General features: G+C 48.8%; 1 protein-coding gene across 1 annotated transcript in view; it reads left to right on the top strand.

The window, feature by feature from the left end:
- The first annotated feature begins 1,587 nt into the window (after positions 1-1,587).
- nars2 (asparaginyl-tRNA synthetase 2, mitochondrial) overlaps positions 1,588-25,636 on the top strand; it is a 44,801-nt gene continuing 20,752 nt past the window's right edge. The window contains exons 1-9 of the mRNA XM_036965512.2: positions 1,588-1,994; positions 3,317-3,426; positions 3,728-3,848; positions 4,406-4,546; positions 9,167-9,247; positions 9,657-9,763; positions 10,051-10,183; positions 23,543-23,641; positions 23,792-23,829. Coding sequence (XP_036821407.2) covers positions 1,848-1,994; positions 3,317-3,426; positions 3,728-3,848; positions 4,406-4,546; positions 9,167-9,247; positions 9,657-9,763; positions 10,051-10,183; positions 23,543-23,641; positions 23,792-23,829 — 977 coding nt within the window. The 5' untranslated portion in view covers positions 1,588-1,847. The remainder of the gene's footprint in view (positions 1,995-3,316; positions 3,427-3,727; positions 3,849-4,405; positions 4,547-9,166; positions 9,248-9,656; positions 9,764-10,050; positions 10,184-23,542; positions 23,642-23,791; positions 23,830-25,636) is intronic.

A 25,636-nucleotide genomic window follows, 5' to 3' on the forward strand; every position in this document is an offset into this window, starting at 1 on the left:
TATCCAATACATGTCGTTCCACTTCATGATTGTGTCCCACTTGTTGCTGATTCTTCACAAAAAAATACAGTTTTATATCTTTATGTTTGAAGCCTGAAATGTGGCAAAAGGTCGCAAAGTTCAAGGGGGCCGAATACTTTCGCAAGGCACTGTACATTATTATTGTTAACTTCCTACATCATCTGCCTTCATGAGGATTTGGAAATATCAAATCACATCAGACACAGGTCAGAGGTCAGAGAGCGGGAAACAAATGCGACATTGATAGACGTAGGCTATAGCCAATGGCAAATAAAGAAAACATAGCATCCAGGAGGAATATACTGCAGTAACATTCAGTGTGTTTAATCATGTTCTCTGTGGTAATTTCAGAAATGTTAATCCCCATAAAATGTTAGTGAACAATTGTTTTAGTTGGATCACATCAAAGACAGTACATTCAATGGAATTGAAATCATTTCTACAAATTATACAATTATTTTAGTGTGATGTGTTATTTTGACCTGTTTGTCCTTTAAAGAACTACACTCTACCAGAAGGAATTAGAGCACGAGTCATATTCGTAGGGAGATTGAGGGGATTCGATTGATCTTGCCAGGGCGCCCGATTAGAGGTTTTTTAACAGGGTGAAAGTTGATCGCATTAGTTTTGGAACCGGGCTGCCTCTTTGGCATGAGGTCAAAATAACAGTGACGTAATTAAGCACGATGAGTATGGTTAGAAGTGTGTGTATAAATAAACATTTAGGAAAACCCCGCGGTTTTCACATGGAAAAGTGATTTGCCTTCCAAACTGAAACTGGTTTGAAAAAATTCAAACATATATTTGACGGAAAATGGATTGTATGTTTCTGGACGATGCACTATGCTGACAAAGATTTTTATAAATAAACCAAGATAGACCACCACCTGTCGTTTCAAACGAAAACAAATTAGTCATAGTGGGCAGAGCCATAAACGAGCTAGCGAGATTCTATTGGTCCGTTCTAGCACACAGTTGCATATTTCCGTTAGGGAACGCCTACTCTGTAAATAGCCCTTGTGCCATAACTCATTTCGCCTTTGCACTCCTAATCAACGACATTAAAAAAAAACGTTGTCTAGGGGTAAAGCCTACCAAACTTGGTCCACTCCATTTGTAACATATTCTAGTTTTGTGAACAGAAAACTGTACTGAGATAAAATCCACCTCGTTATATCTCCTCCCACTGCCGGCCACTTGGCTTCCTCTCACGACCATATTTGCTAGTGATTGGAAATGTCAAGCGAATGCTTTAAAACATTTTTATACAATCCGGTGAAATCTCTGTGTCATTGTTCAATCTGAGATGCTGCCTTGTTGTCAACATAACCGAGCGGTGCAGATTAGAAACGGGTCGTTTTTTCCCGGTCACGTCTCTGGTGATGGACCAGTACCACACGGTTCAGCATAGTCGTATTGTCTAGTTGAAAAGAAATGTCACAGAATCGCACCAATAGCCAACCGCCGTTCAACCCCATAGAAGAAGACGAAGAAGAAGGAGCACCAATAGCCAACCGACGTTAAACCCCATCGAAGAAGAAGAAGAAGGAGCACCAATAGCCAACCGCAGTTCAACCCCATAGAAGAAGACGAAGAAGAAGGAGCACCAATAGCCAGAGACCCAAACGGGAAGTGATCTTCAACCAGGATGAACGGGACAACGTGAATGTCAACTGGTGTTTTATAAACTGAATTTAACTGTCATAATGAAGAAATCGTCTACCTCTTTTGTATTTTAGTAATTGTAGCTCCATATTGCATAATATAGCGTCTGTAACTAAACTATTTATTTGTTCAACGTCTAAATTTCGAGGCATATAGTAACAATGTTGCCGGCTAATAGGTTGTGGTTGTCTGAAGCAGCTCTTGGAATGTTGCAAAGCCTTCGATATTACTGCCAGGAGACACCCAGAAAGCTCCGAATATGCGAGGCAATCTCAAATTTAGAAGTGGGAACAAAAATCAAAGTGCAGGTATTGTAATTGTGTCTACTGTAGACCGGCATTGTAAATGAAGCATTTCTTCTCAACTGACATGCCTTAAAGGTTAAATAAAATACGGTCATAAATGAATGAATGAGAAGTGAATGAATGAATGACCCTCAGAGCTCTGCTCCTCAGTGTTCATCACTGCTACTGTCATTTCCAAATATTACATTTGTAACTTCATTTCTGAAAGGTTAATTACAGATTACTGTATTTAGCTATTTCACTCAGGACCGAGTTGGTCAAAGTGTATATTGTAATGTACTGTCCCTCCTGTGGTGAAGAAATTTATTTTCTATGCCTGTGATATGTGGTTGTCCCACCTAACTTTAGCTATCTTAAGATGAATCCTGTAAGTCACTCTGGATAAGAGTGTCTGCTAAATGACTCAAATGTTTTTTTTTTAAACGCAGTTGTCATACTTGAGTAAAAGTAAAGATACCTTAATAGAAAATGAGTCAAGTGAAAGTCACCCAGTAAAATACTACTTGAGTAAAAGTCAAAGTATTTGGTTTGAAATATACTTAAGTATCAAAAGTACATTTAATTGCTAAAATATACTTAAGAATCAAAAGTGAAAGTATTAATAAAACCAGACGTCTTTCTGTTTTATTTACAGGTAGCCAGGGTCACACTCCGACACATATAATTTACAGTGTGTGTGAATTGGACCATTTTACTGTCCAGCTAAACATTCAAAATGTAATGAGTTATTTTGGGTGTCAAGGAAACTGTATGGAGTAGAAAGTACATGATTTTCTCTTGGAATGTAGTGAAGTAAAAGTGGTCAAAATATTAAAAGTAAAGTACAGATACCCCCCAAAAATGACTTAAGTAGTACTATTTTTACTTTTAAGTACTTTACACCACTGTGTCCCCCTGATATCCTACGGCTGAGCTGGTCAAAGTCTATAATGTGGCCTCCCGGGTGGCGCAGTGGTCTAAGGCACTGCATCGCAGCGCTAGCTGTGCCACCAGAGACTCTAGGGATATCCTTGTCTCATCGCGCATCAGCGACTCCTGTGGCGGGCCGGGCGCAGTGCTAACCAAGGTGCACGGTGTTTCCTCCGACACATTGGTGCGGCTGGCTTCCGGGTTGGATGCTGTGTTAAGAAGCAGTGTGGCTTGGTTGAGTTGTGTTTCGGAGGACGCATGACTTTCGACCGTCGTCTCTCCCGGGAGTTGTAGCGATGAGACCATATAGTAACTACTAATAATTGGATACTATGAAATTGGGATGAAAAAGGGGGTCAAATTCAACAAAAAAAGTCTATAATGTACTGTAATATACCGTCTCTATGATATCCTAGGGCTGGGTTCGCTCTGTGAGACCCCAGAAGGAGAATCTGTTCCTCCATGTGAATGACGGGAGCTCCCTTCAGTCTCTACAGGTAGTGGCCAGCTCAGAGCTCAACCACAGGTGAGGACGTACCTGTAGGCTACCTTTTATTATAGCACTTTCTTCCCTGTATAGTGCACTACTTTAGACCAGGGCCCATAGCACCCTCTTCCCTGTATAGTGTACTACTTTAGACCAGGGCCCATAGCACCCTCTTCCCTGTTTAGTGTACTACTTTAGACCAGGGCCCATAGCACCCTCTTCCCTTTGGGGTGAAGTGACTTGTGTAGTTATATGATATATTAATATACCTGTCATGAGTATTTTTCATTGGCTTGATTATCACTTCTCTGTTCTTTCCTGGTTGGTTCTTCTTCTCCAGACTGCTGACGTTTGGGAGTGCTGTGGAGATCTCAGGGAGTCTGGTCACGAGTCCCAGCCGCAAGCAGGACGTGGAACTGCAGGCTGACCAGATAGATGTGGTTGGAGAATGTAACCCTGTGGTAAATATAGAACCAGATAGATGTGGTTGGAGAATGTAAATATATAACCAGATAGATGTGGTTGGAGAATGTAAATATATAACCAGATAGATGTGGTTGGAGAATGTAAATATAGAACCAGATAGATGTGGTTGGAGAATGTAAATATATAACCAGATAGATGTGGTTGGAGAATGTAAATATATAACCAGATAGATGTGGTTGGAGAATGTAAATATATAACCTGATAGATGTGGTTGGAGAATGTAAATATATAACCAGATAGATGTGGTTGGAGAATGTAAATATATAACCAGATAGATGTGGTTGGAGAATGTAAATATATAACCTGATAGATGTGGTTGGAGAATGTAACCCTGTGGTAAATATATAACCTGATAGATGTGGTTGGAGAATGTAAATATAGAACCAGATAGATGTGGTTGGAGAATGTAAATATATAACCAGATAGATGTGGTTGGAGAATGTAAATATATAACCAGATAGATGTGGTTGGAGAATGTAAATATATAACCAGATAGATGTGGTTGGAGAATGTATAATATCTGTTGTTGCAGGACTTCCCCTTTAAGATCAAGGAGAAACATGGTCTGGAATACATCCGTCAGTTTCCTCACCTGAGGTGTAAAACCAACGCCTTCAGTTCCCTGCTGAGAATACGCAGCGAAGCCACCACTGCTATACAGCAATATTTCAAGGTGAGATGAGACCAATGTTAGACCAGTAGACTAGAATATCAATCAAATGGATTTATAAAGCCCTTCTAAAACCCCAAACAGCAAGCAAGGCAGGTGTAGAAGCACGGTGGCTAGGAGAAACTCTAGAAACCTAGAGGAGGAACCAGGCTATGAGGGGTGGCCAGTCCTCTTCTGGCTGTGCCGGGTGGAGATTATAAACCTAGAGAGGAACCAGGCTATGAGGGGTGGCCAGTCCTCTTCTGGCTGTGCCGGGTGGAGATTATAAACCTAGAGAGGAACCAGGCTATGAGGGGTGGCCAGTCCTCTTCTGGCTGTGCCGGGTGGAGATTATAAACCTAGAGAGGAACCAGGCTATGAGGGGTGGCCAGTCCTCTTCTGGCTGTGCCGGGTGGAGATTATAAACCTAGAGAGGAACCAGGCTATGAGGGGTGGCCAGTCCTCTTCTGGCTGTGCCTGGTGGAGATAATAATAATCACAGTAGTTGTCGAGGGTGCAACAGGTCAGCACCTCAGGAGTAAATGTCAGTTGGCTTTTCATAGCCGATCATTAAGAGTATCTCTACCACTCCTGCTGTCTCTAGAGAGTTGTAAACAGCAGGTCTGGGACAGGTAGCACTTTCCGGTGAACAGGTCAGCACCTCAGGAGTAAATGTCAGTTGGCTTTTCATAGAATATCATTGTTATACCAACTCATATCCTTTTCACACTACTGTCCCAAGCCAGGCTTTGCTGGGCTGGTCTGGCTAGCCTTCTCATCCACCGTTGGTGCTGGAACCATGTCGGGAAGTACAATATCCAAGCTGACCCAATAGTGTGAAATGTCATTGTTGCAAGAGAAGGGCTGTATTCAGGTCCACACCCCAGTCTGGATGATAATGTCAGTGTTGTTGTTGGATGATAATGTCAGTGTTGTTGTTGTTGTTGGATGATAATGTCAGTGTTGCTGTTGTTGGAGGAGAAGGGCTTTATTCAGGTCCACACCCCAGTCTGGATGATAATGTCAGTGTTGTTGTTAGATGATAATGTTAGTGTTGTTGTTGTTGGATGATAATGTCATGTTGTTGTTGTTGGATGATAATGTCAGTGTTGTTGTTGTTGGATGATAATGTCAGTGTTGTTGTTGGATGATAATGTCAGTGTTGCTGTTGTTGGAGGAGAAGGGCTGTATTCAGGTCCACACCCCAGTCTGGATGATAATGTCAGTGTTGTTGTTGTTGTTGGATGATAATGTCAGTGTTGTTGTTGGATGATAATGTCAGTGTTGTTGTTGGATGATAATGTCAGTGTTGTTGTTGTTGGATGATAATGTCAGTGTTGTTGTTGTTGCAGGAGAAGGGCTTTATTCAGGTCCACACCCCAGTCCAGATGATAATGTCAGTGTTGTTGTTGGATGATAATGTCAGTGTTGCTGTTGTTGGAGGAGAAGGGCTTTATTCAGGTCCACACCCCAGTCCAGATGATAATGTCAGTGTTGTTGTTGGATGATAATGTCAGTGTTGTTGTTGGATGATAATGTCAGTGTTGTTGTTGGATGATAATGTCAGTGTTGTTGTTGGATGATAATGTCAGTGTTGTTGTTGTTGCAGGAGAAGGGCTTTATTCAGGTCCACACCCCAGTCCAGATGATAATGTCAGTGTTGTTGTTGGATGATAATGTCAGTGTTGTTGTTGGATGATAATGTCAGTGTTGTTGTTGTTGTTGGATGATAATGTCAGTGTTGCTGTTGTTGGAGGAGAAGGGCTTTATTCAGGTCCACACCCCAGTCTGGATGATAATGTCAGTGTTGTTGTTAGATGATAATGTTAGTGTTGTTGTTGTTGGATGATAATGTCATGTTGTTGTTGTTGGATGATAATGTCAGTGTTGTTGTTGTTGGATGATAATGTCAGTGTTGTTGTTGGATGATAATGTCAGTGTTGCTGTTGTTGGAGGAGAAGGGCTGTATTCAGGTCCACACCCCAGTCTGGATGATAATGTCAGTGTTGTTGTTGTTGTTGGATGATAATGTCAGTGTTGTTGTTGGATGATAATGTCAGTGTTGTTGTTGGATGATAATGTCAGTGTTGTTGTTGTTGGATGATAATGTCAGTGTTGTTGTTGTTGCAGGAGAAGGGCTTTATTCAGGTCCACACCCCAGTCCAGATGATAATGTCAGTGTTGTTGTTGGATGATAATGTCAGTGTTGTTGTTGGATGATAATGTCAGTGTTGTTGTTGGATGATCATGTCAGTGTTGTTGTTGCAGGAGAAGGGCTTTATTCAGGTCCACACCCCAGTCCAGATGATAATGTCAGTGTTGTTGTTGGATGATAATGTCAGTGTTGCTGTTGTTGGAGGAGAAGGGCTTTATTCAGGTCCACACCCCAGTCTGGATGATAATGTCAGTGTTGTTGTTAGATGATAATGTTAGTGTTGTTGTTGTTGGATGATAATGTCATGTTGTTGTTGTTGGATGATAATGTCAGTGTTGTTGTTGTTGGATGATAATGTCAGTGTTGTTGTTGGATGATAATGTCAGTGTTGCTGTTGTTGGAGGAGAAGGGCTGTATTCAGGTCCACACCCCAGTCTGGATGATAATGTCAGTGTTGTTGTTGTTGTTGGATGATAATGTCAGTGTTGTTGTTGGATGATAATGTCAGTGTTGTTGTTGGATGATAATGTCAGTGTTGTTGTTGTTGGATGATAATGTCAGTGTTGTTGTTGTTGCAGGAGAAGGGCTTTATTCAGGTCCACACCCCAGTCCAGATGATAATGTCAGTGTTGTTGTTGGATGATAATGTCAGTGTTGCTGTTGTTGGAGGAGAAGGGCTTTATTCAGGTCCACACCCCAGTCCAGATGATAATGTCAGTGTTGTTGTTGGATGATAATGTCAGTGTTGCTGTTGTTGGAGGAGAAGGGCTTTATTCAGGTCCACACCCCAGTCTGGATGATAATGTCAGTGTTGTTGTTGGATGATAATGTCAGTGTTGTTGTTGGATGATAATGTCAGTGTTGTTGTTGGATGATCATGTCAGTGTTGTTGTTGCAGGAGAAGGGCTTTATTCAGGTCCACACCCCAGTCCAGATGATAATGTCAGTGTTGTTGTTGGATGATAATGTCAGTGTTGTTGTTGGATGATAATGTCAGTGTTGTTGTTGTTGTTGGATGATAATGTCAGTGTTGCTGTTGTTGGAGGAGAAGGGCTTTATTCAGGTCCACACCCCAGTCTGGATGATAATGTCAGTGTTGTTGTTAGATGATAATGTTAGTGTTGTTGTTGTTGGATGATAATGTCATGTTGTTGTTGTTGGATGATAATGTCAGTGTTGTTGTTGTTGGATGATAATGTCAGTGTTGTTGTTGGATGATAATGTCAGTGTTGCTGTTGTTGGAGGAGAAGGGCTGTATTCAGGTCCACACCCCAGTCTGGATGATAATGTCAGTGTTGTTGTTGGATGATAATGTCAGTGTTGTTGTTGGATGATAATGTCAGTGTTGTTGTTGGATGATCATGTCAGTGTTGTTGTTGCAGGAGAAGGGCTTTATTCAGGTCCACACCCCAGTCCAGATGATAATGTCAGTGTTGTTGTTGGATGATAATGTCAGTGTTGTTGTTGGATGATAATGTCAGTGTTGTTGTTGTTGTTGGATGATAATGTCAGTGTTGCTGTTGTTGGAGGAGAAGGGCTTTATTCAGGTCCACACCCCAGTCTGGATGATAATGTCAGTGTTGTTGTTAGATGATAATGTTAGTGTTGTTGTTGTTGGATGATAATGTCATGTTGTTGTTGTTGGATGATAATGTCAGTGTTGTTGTTGTTGGATGATAATGTCAGTGTTGTTGTTGGATGATAATGTCAGTGTTGCTGTTGTTGGAGGAGAAGGGCTGTATTCAGGTCCACACCCCAGTCTGGATGATAATGTCAGTGTTGTTGTTGTTGTTGGATGATAATGTCAGTGTTGTTGTTGGATGATAATGTCAGTGTTGTTGTTGGATGATAATGTCAGTGTTGTTGTTGTTGGATGATAATGTCAGTGTTGTTGTTGTTGCAGGAGAAGGGCTTTATTCAGGTCCACACCCCAGTCCAGATGATAATGTCAGTGTTGTTGTTGGATGATAATGTCAGTGTTGCTGTTGTTGGAGGAGAAGGGCTTTATTCAGGTCCACACCCCAGTCCAGATGATAATGTCAGTGTTGTTGTTGGATGATAATGTCAGTGTTGCTGTTGTTGGAGGAGAAGGGCTTTATTCAGGTCCACACCCCAGTCTGGATGATAATGTCAGTGTTGTTGTTGGATGATAATGTCAGTGTTGTTGTTGGATGATAATGTCAGTGTTGCTGTTGTTGGAGGAGAAGGGCTTTATTCAGGTCCACACCCCAGTCCAGATGATAATGTCAGTGTTGTTGTTGGATGATAATGTCAGTGTTGCTGTTGTTGGAGGAGAAGGGCTTTATTCAGGTCCACACCCCAGTCTGGATGATAATGTCAGTGTTGTTGTTGTTGTTGGATGATAATGTCAGTGTTGTTGTTGGATGATAATGTCAGTGTTGTTGTTGGATGATAATGTCAGTGTTGTTGTTGGATGATAATGTCAGTGTTGTTGTTGGATGATCATGTCAGTGTTGTTGTTGTTGCAGGAGAAGGGCTTTATTCAGGTCCACACCCCAGTCCTCACCTCTAATGACTGTGAAGGGGCAGGAGAGCTCTTCCAGGTTGAGGTGAGCTCTGTCTGTCAGAGAATTACAATTCTGATCTGTCTGTCAGAGAATTACAATTCTGATCTGTCTGTCAGAGAATTACAATTCTGATCTGTCTGTCAGAGAATTACAATTCTGATCTGTCTGTCAGAGAATTACAATTCTGATCTGTCTGTCAGAGAATTACAATTCTGATCTGTCTGTCAGAGAATTACAATTCTGATCTGTCTGTCAGAGAATTACAATTCTGATCTGTCCGTCAGAGAATTACAATTCTGATCTGTCTGTCAGAGAATTACAATTCTGATCTGTCTGTCAGAGAATTACAATTCTGATAATGACAATACTTGGGACTTGTGGAGCAGTTTCGTTTGACCATCTAGTTGTTATTGTAAAGAGAAGGATTAATGTGTCTTCTATCTTCCCTCAGCCTGCAGGTCAGGAGAAGAACCAGGATGAGGAAGGGCACCAACACTTCTTCTCTGTCCCAGCGTACCTGACTGTCTCTGGGCAGCTGCATCTGGAGGTCATGGCTGGGTGAGGAGATACTGGAACTCAGTACCATGCTTTAATTCAGTCAGTCTTTTGGTCACTCACTCACTCACTCACTCACTCACTCACACACTCACTCACACACCCACCCCGCCCACTCACTCACTCACTCACTCACTCACTCACTCACTCACTCATTCACTCACACACCCACCCCGCCCGTCCACTCACTCACCCACCCACTCACTCACTCACTCACTCACTCATAAGATCCAGAGAGAGTATTGTACGAATGCAGTATTTATACTTTGTGTGTTCTATGTCTCTTCCAGGGCGTTTCCTGGAGTGTACGCTTTTGGACCAACGTTCCGGGCAGAGAACTCTCAGAGCAGACGTCACCTGGCTGAGTTCTACATGGTGGAGGCAGAGATCTCCTTCACACAGTCACTCGAGGATCTAATGAAGGTATGGAATATAAGTCCCCTTATATAAAACGTTTCTAACTTGTAATATTCTACAGTACATGGTGGAGGCAGAGATCTCCTTCACACAGTCACTAGAGCAGTGGTTATCAAACCTCTCCTCGGGGACCCCAGCTGTTCCATATCTCTCCTCTGGAACCCCAGCTGTTCCATATCTCTCCTCGGGGACCCCAGCTGTTCCAAACCTCTCCTCGGGGACCCCAGCTGTTCCAAACCTCTCCTCGGGGACCCCAGCTGTTCCATATCTCTCCTCGGGGACCCCAGCTGTTCCATATCTCTCCTCTGGAACCCCAGCTGTTCCAAACCTCTCCTCGGGGACCCCAGCTGTTCCATACCTCTCCTCGGGGACCCCAGCTGTTCCATACCTCTCCTCTGGAACCCCAGCTGTTCCAAACCTCTCCTCTGGAACCCCAGCTGTTCCAAACCTCTCCTCTGGAACCCCAGCTGTTCCATATCTCTCCTCGGGGACCCCAGCTGTTCCATATCTCTCCTCTGGAACCCCAGCTGTTCCAAACCTCTCCTCGGGGACCCCAGCTGTTCCATACCTCTCCTCGGGGACCCCAGCTGTTCCATACCTCTCCTCGGGGACCCCAGCTGTTCTAAACCTCTCCTCTGGAACCCCAGCTGTTCCAAACCTCTCCTCGGGGACCCCAGCTGTTCCATACCTCTCCTCGGGGACCCCAGCTGTTCCATATCTCTCCTCTGGAACCCCAGCCATTCCAAACCTCTCCTCGGGGACCCCAGCTGTTCCATACCTCTCCTCGGGGACCCCAGCTGTTCCATATCTCTCCTCGGGGACCCCAGCTGTTCCAAACCTCTCCTCGGGGACCCCAGCTGTTCCAAACCTCTCCTCGGGAACCCCAGCTGTTCCATATCTCTCCTCTGGAACCCCAGCTGTTCCATATCTCTCCTCGGGGACCCCAGCTGTTCCATATCTCTCCTCGGGGACCCCAGCTGTTCCAAACCTCTCCTCGGGGACCCCAGCTGTTCCAAACCTCTCCTCTGGAACCCCAGCCATTCCAAACCTCTCCTCGGGGACCCCAGCTGTTCCATATCTCTCCTCTGGAACCCCAGCTGTTCCAAACCTCTCCTCGGGGACCCCAGCTGTTCCATATCTCTCCTCTGGAACCCCAGCTGTTCCAAACCTCTCCTCTGGAACCCCAGCCATTCCATACCTCTCCTCGGGGAACCCCAGCTGTTCCATATCTCTCCTCGGGGACCCCAGCTGTTCCAAACCTCTCCTCGGGGACCCCAGCTGTTCCATATCTCTCCTCGGGGACCCCAGCTGTTCCAAACCTCTCCTCGGGGACTCCAGCTGTTCCATATCTCTCCTCGGGGACCCCAGCTGTTCCAAACCTCTCCTCGGGAACCCCAGCTGTTCCATATCTCTCCACGGGGACCCCAGCTGTTCCATATCTCTCCTCGGGGACCCCAGCTGTTCCAAACAACTCCTCGGGGAACCCCAGCTGTTCCATATCTCTCCTCGGGGACCCAGCTATTCCAAATCTCTCCACGGGGACCCCAGCTGTTCCATATCTCTCCACGGGGACCCCAGCTGTTCCAAACCTCTCCTCGGGGACCCCAGCTGTTCCAAACAACTCCTCGGGGAACCCCAGCTGTTCCATATCTCTCCTCGGGGACCCCAGCTGTTCCATATCTCTCCACGGGGACCCCAGCTGTTCCAAACCTCTCCTCGGGGAACCCCAGCTGTTCCAAACCTCTCCTCTGGAACCCCAGCTGTTCCAAACCTCTCCTCGGGGAACCCCAGCTGTTCCATACCTCTCCTCGGGGACCCCCAGCTGTTCCATACCTCTCCTCGGGGAACCCCAGCTGTTCCATACCTCTCCACGGGGACCCCAGCTGTTCCAAACCTCTCCTCGGGGACCCCCAGCTGTTCCATATCTCTCCTCTGGAACCCCAGCTGTTCCATATCTCTCCTCGGGGACCCCAGCTGTTCCAAACCTCTCCTCGGGGACCCTAGCTGTTCCATATCTCTCCTCGGGGACCCCAGCTGTTCCATATCTCTCCTCGGGAACCCCAGCTGTTCCATATCTCTCCTCGGGGACCCCAGCTGTTCCAAACCTCTCCTCGGGGACCCCAGCTGTTCCATATCTCTCCTCGGGGACCCCAGCTGTTCCAAACCTCTCCTCGGGGACCCCAGCTGTTCCAAACCTCTCCTCGGGGACCCCCAGCTGTTCCATATCTCTCCTCGGGGACCCCAGCTGTTCCAAACCTCTCCTCTGGAACCCCAGCCATTCCAAACCTCTCCTCTGGAACCCCAGCCATTCCAAACCTCTCCTCGGGGACCCCAGCTGTTCCATATCTCTCCTCTGGAATCCCAGCTGTTCCATATCTCTCCTCGGGGACCCCAGCTGTTCCAAACCTCTCCTCGGGGACCCCAGCTGTTCCATACCTCTCCTCTGGAACCCCAGCTGTTCCATATCTCTTCTCGGGGACCCCAGCTGTTCCAAACCTCTCCTCGGGGACCCCAGCTGTTCCATATCTCTCCTCGGGAACCCCAGCTGTTCCATATCTCTCCTCGGGGACCCAGCTATTCCAAATCTCTCCACGGGGACCCCAGCTGTTCCATATCTCTCCACGGGGACCCCAGCTGTTCCAAACCTCTCCTCGGGGACCCCAGCTGTTCCAAACAACTCCTCGGGGAACCCCAGCTGTTCCATATCTCTCCTCGGGGACCCCAGCGGTTCCATATCTCTCCACGGGGACCCCAGCTGTTCCAAACCTCTCCTCGGGGAACCCCAGCTGTTCCAAACCTCTCCTCTGGAACCCCAGCTGTTCCAAACCTCTCCTCGGGGAACCCCAGCTGTTCCATACCTCTCCTCGGGGACCCCCAGCTGTTCCATACCTCTCCTCGGGGAACCCCAGCTGTTCCATACCTCTCCACGGGGACCCCAGCTGTTCCAAACCTCTCCTCGGGGACCCCCAGCTGTTCCATATCTCTCCTCTGGAACCCCAGCTGTTCCATATCTCTCCTCGGGGACCCCAGCTGTTCCAAACCTCTCCTCGGGGACCCTAGCTGTTCCATATCTCTCCTCGGGGACCCCAGCTGTTCCATATCTCTCCTCGGGAACCCCAGCTGTTCCATATCTCTCCTCGGGGACCCCAGCTGTTCCAAACCTCTCCTCGGGGACCCCAGCTGTTCCATATCTCTCCTCGGGGACCCCAGCTGTTCCAAACCTCTCCTCGGGGACCCCAGCTGTTCCAAACCTCTCCTCGGGGACCCCCAGCTGTTCCATATCTCTCCTCGGGGACCCCAGCTGTTCCAAACCTCTCCTCTGGAACCCCAGCCATTCCAAACCTCTCCTCTGGAACCCCAGCCATTCCAAACCTCTCCTCGGGGACCCCAGCTGTTCCATATCTCTCCTCGGGGACCCCAGCTGTTCCAAACCTCTCCTCGGGGACCCCAGCTGTTCCATATCTCTCCTCTGGAATCCCAGCTGTTCCATATCTCTCCTCGGGGACCCCAGCTGTTCCAAACCTCTCCTCGGGGACCCCAGCTGTTCCATACCTCTCCTCTGGAACCCCAGCTGTTCCATATCTCTTCTCGGGGACCCCAGCTGTTCCAAACCTCTCCTCGGGGACCCCAGCTGTTCCATATCTCTCCTCGGGAACCCCAGCTGTTCCATATCTCTCCTCTGGAACCCCAGCTGTTCCAAACCTCTCCTCGGGGACCCCAGCTGTTCCATATCTCTCCTCGGGAACCCCAGCTGTTCCATATCTCTCCTCTGGAACCCCAGCTGTTCCAAACCTCTCCTCAGGGAACCCCAGCTGTTCCATATCTCTCCTCGGGGACCCCAGCTGTTCCAAACCTCTCCTCGGGGACCCCAGCTGTTCCATATCTCTCCTCTGGAACCCCAGCTGTTCCAAACCTCTCCTCGGGGACCCCAGCTGTTCCATATCTCTCCTCGGGGACCCCAGCTGTTCCAAACCTCTCCTCGGGGACCCCAGCTGTTCCAAACCTCTCCTCGGGGACCCCAGCTGTTCCATATCTCTCCTCGGGGACCCCAGCTGTTCCAAACCTCTCCTCGGGGACCCCAGCTGTTCCATATCTCTCCTCGGGGACCCCAGCTGTTCCAAACCTCTCCTCGGGAACCCCAGCTGTTCCATATCTCTCCACGGGGACCCCAGCTGTTCCATATCTCTCCTCGGGGACCCCAGCTGTTCCAAACAACTCCTCGGGGAACCCCAGCTGTTCCATATCTCTCCTCGGGGACCCCAGCTGTTCCAAATCTCTCCACGGGGACCCCAGCTGTTCCATATCTCTCCACGGGGACCCCAGCTGTTCCAAACCTCTCCTCGGGGACCCCAGCTGTTCCAAACAACTCCTCGGGGAACCCCAGCTGTTCCATATCTCTCCTCGGGGACCCCAGCTGTTCCAAATCTCTCCACGGGGACCCCAGCTGTTCCATATCTCTCCACGGGGACCCCAGCTGTTCCAAACCTCTCCTCGGGGAACCCCAGCTGTTCCAAACCTCTCCTCTGGGAACCCCAGCTGTTCCAAACCTCTCCTCTGGAACCCCAGCTGTTCCAAACCTCTCCTCGGGGAACCCCAGCTGTTCCATACCTCTCCTCGGGGACCCCCAGCTGTTCCATACCTCTCCTCGGGGAACCCCAGCTGTTCCATACCTCTCCACGGGGACCCCAGCTGTTCCAAACCTCTCCTCGGGGACCCCCAGCTGTTCTATATCTCTCCTCTGGAACCCCAGCTGTTCCATATCTCTCCTCGGGGACCCCAGCTGTTCCAAACCTCTCCTCGGGGACCCCAGCTGTTCCATATCTCTCCTCGGGGACCCCAGCTGTTCCATATCTCTCCTCGGGAACCCCAGCTGTTCCATATCTCTCCTCGGGGACCCCAGCTGTTCCAAACCTCTCCTCGGGGACCCCAGCTGTTCCATATCTCTCCTCGGGGACCCCAGCTGTTCCAAACCTCTCCTCGGGGACCCCAGCTGTTCCAAACCTCTCCTCGGGGACCCCCAGCTGTTCCATATCTCTCCTCGGGGACCCCAGCTGTTCCAAACCTCTCCTCTGGAACCCCAGCCATTCCAAACCTCTCCTCTGGAACCCCAGCCATTCCAAACCTCTCCTCGGGGACCCCAGCTGTTCCATATCTCTCCTCGGGGACCCCAGCTGTTCCAAACCTCTCCTCGGGGACCCCAGCTGTTCCATATCTCTCCTCTGGAATCCCAGCTGTTCCATATCTCTACTCGGGGACCCCAGCTGTTCCAAACCTCTCCTCGGGGACCCCAGCTGTTCCATACCTCTCCTCTGGAACCCCAGCTGTTCCATATCTCTCCTCGGGGACCCCAGCTGTTCCAAACCTCTCCTCGGGGACCCCAGCTGTTCCATATCTCTCCTCGGGAACCCCAGCTGTTCCATATCTCTCCTCTGGAACCCCAGCTGTTCCAAACCTCTCCTCGGGGACCCCAGCTGTTCCATATCTCTCCTCGGGAACCCCAGCTGTTCCATATCTCTCCTCTGGAACCCCAGCTGTTCCAAACCTCTCCTCAGGGAACCCCAGCTGTTCCTTATCTCTCCTCGGGGACCCCAGCTGTTCCAAACCTCTCCTCGGGGACCCCAGCTGTTCCATATCTCTCCTCTGGAACCCCAGCTGTTCCAAACCTCTCCTCGGGGACCCCAGCTGTTCCATATCTCTCCTCGGGAACCCCAGCTGTTCCATATCTCTCCTCTGGAACCCCAGCTGTTCCAAACCTCTCCTCAGGGAACCCCAGCTGTTCCATATCTCTCCTCGGGGACCCCAGCTGTTCCATATCTCTCCTCGGGGAACCCCAGCTGTTCCAAACCTCTCCTCGGGGACCCCAGCTGTTCCAAACCTCTCCTCGGGAACCCCAGCTGTTCCAAACCTCTCCTCGGGGACCCCAGCTGTTCCATATCTCTCCACAGGGACCCCAGCTGTTCCATATCTCTCCACAGGGACCCCAGCTGTTCCAAACCTCTCCTCGGGAACCCCAGCTGTTCCAAACCTCTCCTCGGGGACCCCAGCTGTTCCAAACCTCTCCTCTGGAACCCCAGCCATTCCAAACCTCTCCTCTGGAACCCCAGCCATTCCAAACCTCTCCTCGGGGACCCCAGCTGTTCCATACCTCTCCTCGAGGACCCCAGCTGTTCCATATCTCTCCTCGGGAACCCCAGCCGTTCCATATCTCTCCTCGGGAACCCCCAGCTGTTCCAAACAACTCCTCTGGAACCCCAGCCATTCCAAACCTCTCCTCTGGAACCCCAGCCGTTCCATATCTCTCCTCGGGAACCCCCAGCTGTTCCAAACAACTCCTCTGGAACCCCAGCCATTCCAAACCTCTCCTCTGGAACCCCCAGCTGTTCCAAACAACTCCTCTGGAACCCCAGCCATTCCAAACCTCTCCTCTGGAACCCCAGCTGTTCCAAACCTCTCCTCGGGAACCCCAGCTGTTCCAAACCTCTCCTCGGGAACCCCAGCTATTCCAAACCTCTCCTCGGGAACCCCAGCTGTTCCAAACCTCTCCTCGGGAACCCCAGCTATTCCAAACCTCTCCTCGGGAACCCCAGCTGTTCCAAACCTCTCCTCGGGAACCCCAGCTGTTCCAAACCTCTCCTCGGGAACCCCAGCTGTTCCAAACCTCTCCTCGGGGACCCCAGCTGTTCCATATCTCTCCTCGGGAACCCCAGCTGTTCCATATCTCTCCTCTGGAACCCCAGCTGTTCCAAACCTCTTCTCAGGGAACCCCAGCTGTTCCATATCTCTCCTCAGGGACCCCAGCTGTTCCAAACCTCTCCTCGGGGACCCCAGCTGTTCCATATCTCTCCTCTGGAACCCCAGCTGTTCCAAACCTCTCCTCGGGGACCCCAGCTGTTCCATATCTCTCCTCGGGAACCCCAGCTGTTCCATATCTCTCCTCTGGAACCCCAGCTGTTCCAAACCTCTCCTCAGGGAACCCCAGCTGTTCCATATCTCTCCTCGGGGACCCCAGCTGTTCCATATCTCTCCTCGGGGAACCCCAGCTGTTCCAAACCTCTCCTCGGGGACCCCAGCTGTTCCAAACCTCTCCTCGGGAACCCCAGCTGTTCCAAACCTCTCCTCGGGGACCCCAGCTGTTCCATATCTCTCCACAGGGACCCCAGCTGTTCCATATCTCTCCACAGGGACCCCAGCTGTTCCAAACCTCTCCTCGGGAACCCCAGCTGTTCCAAACCTCTCCTCGGGAAACCCAGCTGTTCCAAACCTCTCCTCTGGAACCCCAGCCATTCCAAACCTCTCCTCTGGAACCCCAGCCATTCCAAACCTCTCCTCGGGGACCCCAGCTGTTCCATATCTCTCCTCGGGAACCCCAGCTGTTCCATATCTCTCCTCTGGAACCCCAGCTGTTCCAAACCTCTCCTCAGGGAACCCCAGCTGTTCCATATCTCTCCTCGGGGACCCCAGCTGTTCCAAACCTCTCCTCGGGGACCCCAGCTGTTCCATATCTCTCCTCTGGAACCCCAGCTGTTCCAAACCTCTCCTCGGGGACCCCAGCTGTTCCATATCTCTCCTCGGGAACCCCAGCTGTTCCATATCTCTCCTCTGGAACCCCAGCTGTTCCAAACCTCTCCTCAGGGAACCCCAGCTGTTCCATATCTCTCCTCGGGGACCCCAGCTGTTCCATATCTCTCCTCGGGGAACCCCAGCTGTTCCAAACCTCTCCTCGGGGACCCCAGCTGTTCCAAACCTCTCCTCGGGAACCCCAGCTGTTCCAAACCTCTCCTCGGGGACCCCAGCTGTTCCATATCTCTCCACAGGGACCCCAGCTGTTCCATATCTCTCCACAGGGACCCCAGCTGTTCCAAACCTCTCCTCGGGAACCCCAGCTGTTCCAAACCTCTCCTCGGGGACCCCAGCTGTTCCAAACCTCTCCTCTGGAACCCCAGCCATTCCAAACCTCTCCTCTGGAACCCCAGCCATTCCAAACCTCTCCTCGGGGACCCCAGCTGTTCCATACCTCTCCTCGGGGACCCCAGCTGTTCCATATCTCTCCTCGGGAACCCCAGCCGTTCCATATCTCTCCTCGGGAACCCCCAGCTGTTCCAAACAACTCCTCTGGAACCCCAGCCATTCCAAACCTCTCCTCTGGAACCCCAGCCGTTCCATATCTCTCCTCGGGAACCCCCAGCTGTTCCAAACAACTCCTCTGGAACCCCAGCCATTCCAAACCTCTCCTCTGGAACCCCCAGCTGTTCCAAACAACTCCTCTGGAACCCCAGCCATTCCAAACCTCTCCTCTGGAACCCCAGCTGTTCCAAACCTCTCCTCGGGAACCCCAGCTGTTCCAAACCTCTCCTCGGGAACCCCAGCTATTCCAAACCTCTCCTCGGGAACCCCAGCTGTTCCAAACCTCTCCTCGGGAACCCCAGCTATTCCAAACCTCTCCTCGGGAACCCCAGCTGTTCCAAACCTCTCCTCGGGAACCCTAGCTGTTCCAAACCTCTCCTCGGGAAACCCAGCTGTTCCAAACCTCTCCTCGGGGACCCCAGCTGTTCCATATCTCTCCTCGGGAACCCCAGCTGTTCCATATCTCTCCTCTGGAACCCCAGCTGTTCCAAACCTCTCCTCAGGGAACCCCAGCTGTTCCATATCTCTCCTCGGGGACCCCAGCTGTTCCAAACCTCTCCTCGGGGACCCCAGCTGTTCCATATCTCTCCTCGGGAACCCCAGCTGTTCCATATCTCTCCTCTGGAACCCCAGCTGTTCCAAACCTCTCCTCAGGGAACCCCAGCTGTTCCATATCTCTCCTCGGGGACCCCAGCTGTTCCATATCTCTCCTCGGGGAACCCCAGCTGTTCCAAACCTCTCCTCGGGGACCCCAGCTGTTCCAAACCTCTCCTCGGGAACCCCAGCTGTTCCAAACCTCTCCTCGGGGACCCCAGCTGTTCCATATCTCTCCACAGGGACCCCAGCTGTTCCATATCTCTCCACAGGGACCCCAGCTGTTCCAAACCTCTCCTCGGGAACCCCAGCTGTTCCAAACCTCTCCTCGGGGACCCCAGCTGTTCCAAACCTCTCCTCTGGAACCCCAGCCATTCCAAACCTCTCCTCTGGAACCCCAGCCATTCCAAACCTCTCCTCGGGGACCCCAGCTGTTCCATACCTCTCCTCGGGGACCCCAGCTGTTCCATATCTCTCCTCGGGAACCCCAGCCGTTCCATATCTCTCCTCGGGAACCCCCAGCTGTTCCAAACAACTCCTCTGGAACCCCAGCCATTCCAAACCTCTCCTCTGGAACCCCAGCTGTTCCAAACCTCTCCTCGGGAACCCCAGCTGTTCCAAACCTCTCCTCGGGAACCCCAGCTATTCCAAACCTCTCCTCGGGAACCCCAGCTGTTCCAAACCTCTCCTCGGGAACCCCAGCTGTTCCAAACCTCTCCTCGGGGAACCCCAGCCGTTCCATGTATTTAAACTATTCCAGAGCTAGCACACCTGATTCAACTTGTCAACTAATTATCAAAAACCTTGACTACTTGGATCTGGTGAGCTAGTTCAGGGTTTCAACAAAATTGTGAAACGTCTGGGGGTCCCGAGGAGAGATTTGGAACGGCTGGTGGTCCCAGAGGAGAGGTTTGATACGGCTGGGGGTCCCGAGGAGAGGTTTGATACGGCTGGGGGTCCCTGAGGAGAGATTTGATACGGCTGGGGGTCCCCGAGGAGAGATTAGGAACAGCTCTGGCTCCCATCAGTTTGATCCAGTTTGATCCAGTAGTCTCCTTCTAGACCTGATTGACTAAATGACTCTGCATTAACTTGTGTCCTAGTCCCCATTGACTAAATTCATCAGCATTACCCAGTCTCCTTCTAGACCTGACTAAATGACTCTGCATTAACTCCTTCTAGACCTGACTAAATGACTCTGCATTAACTCCTTCTAGACCTGACTAAATGACTCTGCATTAACTCCTTCTAGACCTGACTAAATTACTCTGCATTAACTCCTTCTAGACCTGACTAAATGACTCGGCATTAACTCCTTCTAGACCTGACTAAATGACTCTGCAATAACTCCTTCTAGACCTGACTAAATGACTCTGCAATCAAATCAAATCAAATCAAATTTATTTTATATAGCCCTTCGTACATCAGCTGATATCTCAAAGTGCTGTACAGAAACCCAGCCTAAAACCCCAAACAGCAAGCAATGCAGGTGAAGAAGCACGGTGGCTAGGAAAAACTCCCTAGAAAGGCCAAAACCTAGGAAGAAACCTAGAGAGGAACCAGGCTATGTGGGGTGGCCAGTCCTCTTCTGGCTGTGCCGGGTGGAGATTATAACAAAACATGGTCAAGATGTTCATAAATGACCAGCATGGTCGAATAATAATAAGGCAGAATAGTTGAAACTGGAGCAGCAGCACAGTCAGGTGGACTGGGGACAGCAAGGAGTCATCATGTCAGGTATTCCTGGGGCATGGTCCTAGGGCTCAGGTCCTCCGAGAGAGAGAAAGAAAGAGAGAATTAGAGAGAGCATATGTGGGATGGCCAGTCCTCTTCTGGCTGTGCCGGGTGGAGATTATAACAGAACATGGCCAAGATGTTCAAATGTTCATAAATGATCAGCATGGTCGAATAATAATAAGGCAGAACAGTTGAAACTGGAGCAGCAGCACAGCCAGGTGGACTGGGGACAGCAAGGAGTCATCATGTCAGGTAGTCCTGGGGCATGGTCCTAGGGCTCAGGTCCTCCGAGAGAGAGAAAGAGAGAAGGAGAGAATTAGAGAACGCACACTTAGATTCACACAGGACACCGAATAGGACAGGAGAAGTACTCCAGATATAACAAACTGACCCTAGCCCCCCGACACATAAACTACTGCAGCATAAATACTGGAGGCTGAGACAGGAGGGGTCAGGAGACACTGTGGCCCACTCCGAGGACACCCCCGGACAGGGCCAAACAGGAAGGATATAACCCCACCCACTTTGCCAAAGCACAGCCCCCACACCACTAGAGGGATAGCAATAACTCCTTCTAGACCTGACTAAATTACTCTGCATTAACTCCTTCTAGACCTGACTAAATGACTCTGCATTAACTCCTTCTAGACCTGACTAAATGACTCTGCATTAACTCCTCCTAGACCTGACTAAATTACTCTGCATTAACTCCTTCTAGACCTGACTAAATGACTCTGCAATAACTCCTTCTAGACCTGACTAAATGACTCTGCATTAACTCCTTCTAGACCTGACTAAATGACTCTGCATTAACTCCTTCTAGACCTGACTAAATGACTCGGCATTAACTCCTTCTAGACCTGACTAAATGACTGCATTAACTCCTTCTAGACCTGACTAAATGACTCTGCATTAACTCCTTCTAGACCTGACTAAATGACTCTGCATTAACTCCTTCTAGACCTGACTAAATGACTCTGCATTAACTCCTTCTAGACCTGACTAAATGACTCTGCATTAACTCCTTCTAGACCTGACTAAATGACTCGGCATTAACTCCTTCTAGACCTGACTAAAGGACTCGGCATTAACTCCTTCTAGACCTGACTAAATGACTCGGCATTAACTCCTTCTAGACCTGACTAAATGACTCTGCATTAACTCCTCCTAAACCTGACTAAATGACTCGGCATTAACTCCTTCTAGACCTGACTAAATGACTCGGCATTAACTCCTTCTAGACCTGACTAAATGACTCGGCATTAACTCCTTCTAGACCTGACTAAATGACTCGGCATTAACTCCTTCTAGACCTGACTAAATGACTCGGCGTTAACTCCTAGACCTGACTAAATTACTTGGCATTAACTCCTAGACCTGACTAAATGACTTGGCATTAACTCCTTCTAGACCTGACTAAATGACTCGGCATTAACTCCTTCTAGACCTGACTAAATGACTCGGCGTTAACTCCTAGACCTGACTAAATGACTCGGCGTTAACTCCTAGACCTGACTAAATGACTCGGCGTTAACTCCTAGACCTGACTAAATGACTCGGCGTTAACTCCTTCTAGACCTGACTAAATGACTTGGCATTAACTCCTTCTAGACCTGACTAAATGACTGCATTAACTCCTTCTAGACCTGACTAAAGGACTCGGCATTAACTCCTTCTAGACCTGACTAAATGACTCGGCATTAACTCCTAGACCTGACTAAATGACTCGGCATGAACTCCTTCTAGACCTGACTAAATGACTCTGCATTAACTCCTTCTAGACCAGACTAAATGACTCGGCATTAACTCCTTCTAGACCTGACTAAATGACTGCATTAACTCCTTCTAGACCTGACTAAAGGACTCGGCATTAACTCCTTCTAGACCTGACTAAATGACTCGGCATTAACTCCTTCTAGACCTGACTAAATGACTCGGCATTAACTCCTTCTAGACCTGACTAAATGACTGCATTAACTCCTTCTAGACCTGACTAAATGACTCGGCATTAACTCCTTCTAGACCTGACTAAATGAGTCGGCATTAACTCCTTCTAGACCTGACTAAAGGACTCGGCATTAACTCCTTCTAGACCTGACTAAATGACTCGGCATTAACTCCTAGACCTGACTAAATGACTCGGCATTAACTCCTTCTAGATCTGACTAAATGACTCGGCATTAACTCCTTCTAGACCTGACTAAATGACTCGGCGTTAACTCCTAGACCTGACTAAATGACTCGGCGTTAACTCCTAGACCTGACTAAATGACTCGGCGTTAACTCCTAGACCTGACTAAATGACTCGGCGTTAACTCCTTCTAGACCTGACTAAATGACTCGGCGTTAACTCCTTCTAGACCTGACTAAATGACTGCATTAACTCCTTCTAGACCTGACTAAAGGACTCGGCATTAACTCCTTCTAGACCTGACTAAATGACTCGGCATTAACTCCTAGACCTGACTAAATGACTCGGCATTAACTCCTTCTAGACCTGACTAAATGACTCTGCATTAACTCCTTCTAGACCTGACTAAATGACTCGGCATTAACTCCTTCTAGACCTGACTAAATGACTGCATTAACTCCTTCTAGACCTGACTAAAGGACTCGGCTTTAACTCCTTCTAGACCTGACTAAATGACTCGGCATTAACTCCTTCTAGACCTGACTAAATGACTCGGCATTAACTCCTTCTAGACCTGACTAAATGACTGCATTAACTCCTTCTAGACCTGACTAAATGACTCGGCGTTAACTCCTAGACCTGACTAAATGACTCGGCATTAACTCCTAGACCTGACTAAATGACTCGGCGTTAACTCCTAGACCTGACTAAATGACTCGGCGTTAACTCCTAGACCTGACTAAATGACTCTGCATTAACTCGTGTCCTTCCCTCTTCAGGTGATGGAAGACTTGTTCAGGTCTACAACAGAACATCTCCTATCTCAGTGTCCTGAAGATGTGGCTTTATATCACAAACATGTGTCACCTGGATATAGGGTGAGACACCAGAAATATCTAAAACGCAATACCATGCATATTCTCTGAACATATTGAATGAACCTTGAACCACCCCCCCCCCCCCACACACACACACACACCCTATTGACCTAAACTAGAGATTATTCTGTTTTCTCTATTTCTCCCAAGGACTATGTGGATCTAATGATGAAGAAGAGGTTTAATGTGTAAGTGTGTGTCATGATTATGCAAGCTGTGTCCCAAATGTCTCCCTATTTTCTACATAGTGCACTAATTTTGACCAGGACCCATAGGGTAGTAGTGCACTGTATAGGGAATAGGATGCCTTATGGGTCATGTCTCACCTCTACCAATCTCAATCAAATCAAATGTCACATAAACAACAGGTGTGGACTAACAGTGAAATGCTGACTGATGTTCCTTGGTAAACAACAGGTGTAGACTAACAGTGTAATGCTGACTGATGGGTCCTTGGTAAACAACAGGTGTAGACTAACAGTGAAATGCTGACTGATGGGTCCTTGGTAAACAACAGGTGTAGACTAACAGTGAAATGCTGACTGATGGGTCCTTGGTAAACAACAGGTGTAGACTAACAGTGAAATGCTGACTGATGGGTCCTTGGTAAACAACAGGTGTAGACTAACAGTGAAATGCTGACTGATGGGTCCTTGGTAAACAACAGGTGTAGACTAACAGTGAAATGCTGACTGATGGGTCCTTGGTAAACAACAGGTGTGGACTAACAGTGAAATGCTGACTGATGGGTCCTTGGTAAACAACAGGTGTGGACTAACAGTGAAATGCTGACTGATGGGTCCTTGGTAAACAACAGGTGTAGACTAACAGTGAAATGCTGACTGATGGGTCCTTGGTAAACAACAGGCGTAGACTAACAGTGAAATGCTTGGTAAACAACAGGTGTAGACTAACAGTGAAATGCTGACTGATGGGTCCTTGGTAAACAACAGGTGTAGACTAACAGTGAAATGCTGACTGATGGGTCCTTGGTAAACAACAGGCGTAGACTAACAGTGAAATGCTTGGTAAACAACAGGTGTAGACTAACAGTGAAATGCTGACTGATGGGTCCTTGGTAAACAACAGGTGTAGACTAACAGTGAAATGCTGACTGATGGGTCCTTGGTAAACAACAGGTGTAGACTAACAGTGAAATGCTGACTGATAGGTCCTTGGTAAACAACAGGTGTAGACTAACAGTGAAATGCTGACTGATGGGTCCTTGGTAAACAACAGGTGTAGACTAACAGTGAAATGCTGACTGATGGGTCCTTGGTAAACAACAGGTGTAGACTAACAGTGAAATGCTGACTGATGGGTCCTTGGTAAACAACAGGTGTAGACTAACAGTGTAATGCTGACTGATGGGTCCTTGGTAAACAACAGGTGTAGACTAACAGTGTAATGCTGACTGATGGGTCCTTGGTAAACAACAGGTGTAGACTAACAGTGAAATGCTGACTGATGGGTCCTTGGTAAACAACAGGTGTAGACTAACAGTGAAATGCTGACTGATGGGTCCTTGGTAAACAACAGGTGTAGACTAACATTGAAATGCTGACTGATGGGTCCTTGGTAAACAACAGGTGTAGACTAACAGTGTAATGCTGACTGATGGGTCCTTGGTAAACAACAGGTGTAGACTAACAGTGAAATGCTGACTGATGGGTCCTTGGTAAACAACAGGTGTAGACTAACAGTGAAATGCTGACTGATGGGTCCTTGGTAAACAACAGGTGTGGACTAACAGTGAAATGCTGACTGATGGGTCCTTGGTAAACAACAGGTGTGGACTAACAGTGAAATGCTGACTGATGGGTCCTTGGTAAACAACAGGTGTAGACTAACAGTGAAATGCTGACTGATGGGTCCTTGGTAAACAACAGGCGTAGACTAACAGTGAAATGCTTGGTAAACAACAGGTGTAGACTAACAGTGAAATGCTGACTGATGGGTCCTTGGTAAACAACAGGTGTAGACTAACAGTGAAAT

Source organism: Oncorhynchus mykiss, chromosome 27, assembly GCF_057628025.1.
Source record: "Oncorhynchus mykiss isolate SJ-2025 chromosome 27, ASM5762802v1, whole genome shotgun sequence".
NCBI classification, from domain to species: Eukaryota; Metazoa; Chordata; class Actinopteri; order Salmoniformes; family Salmonidae; genus Oncorhynchus; species Oncorhynchus mykiss.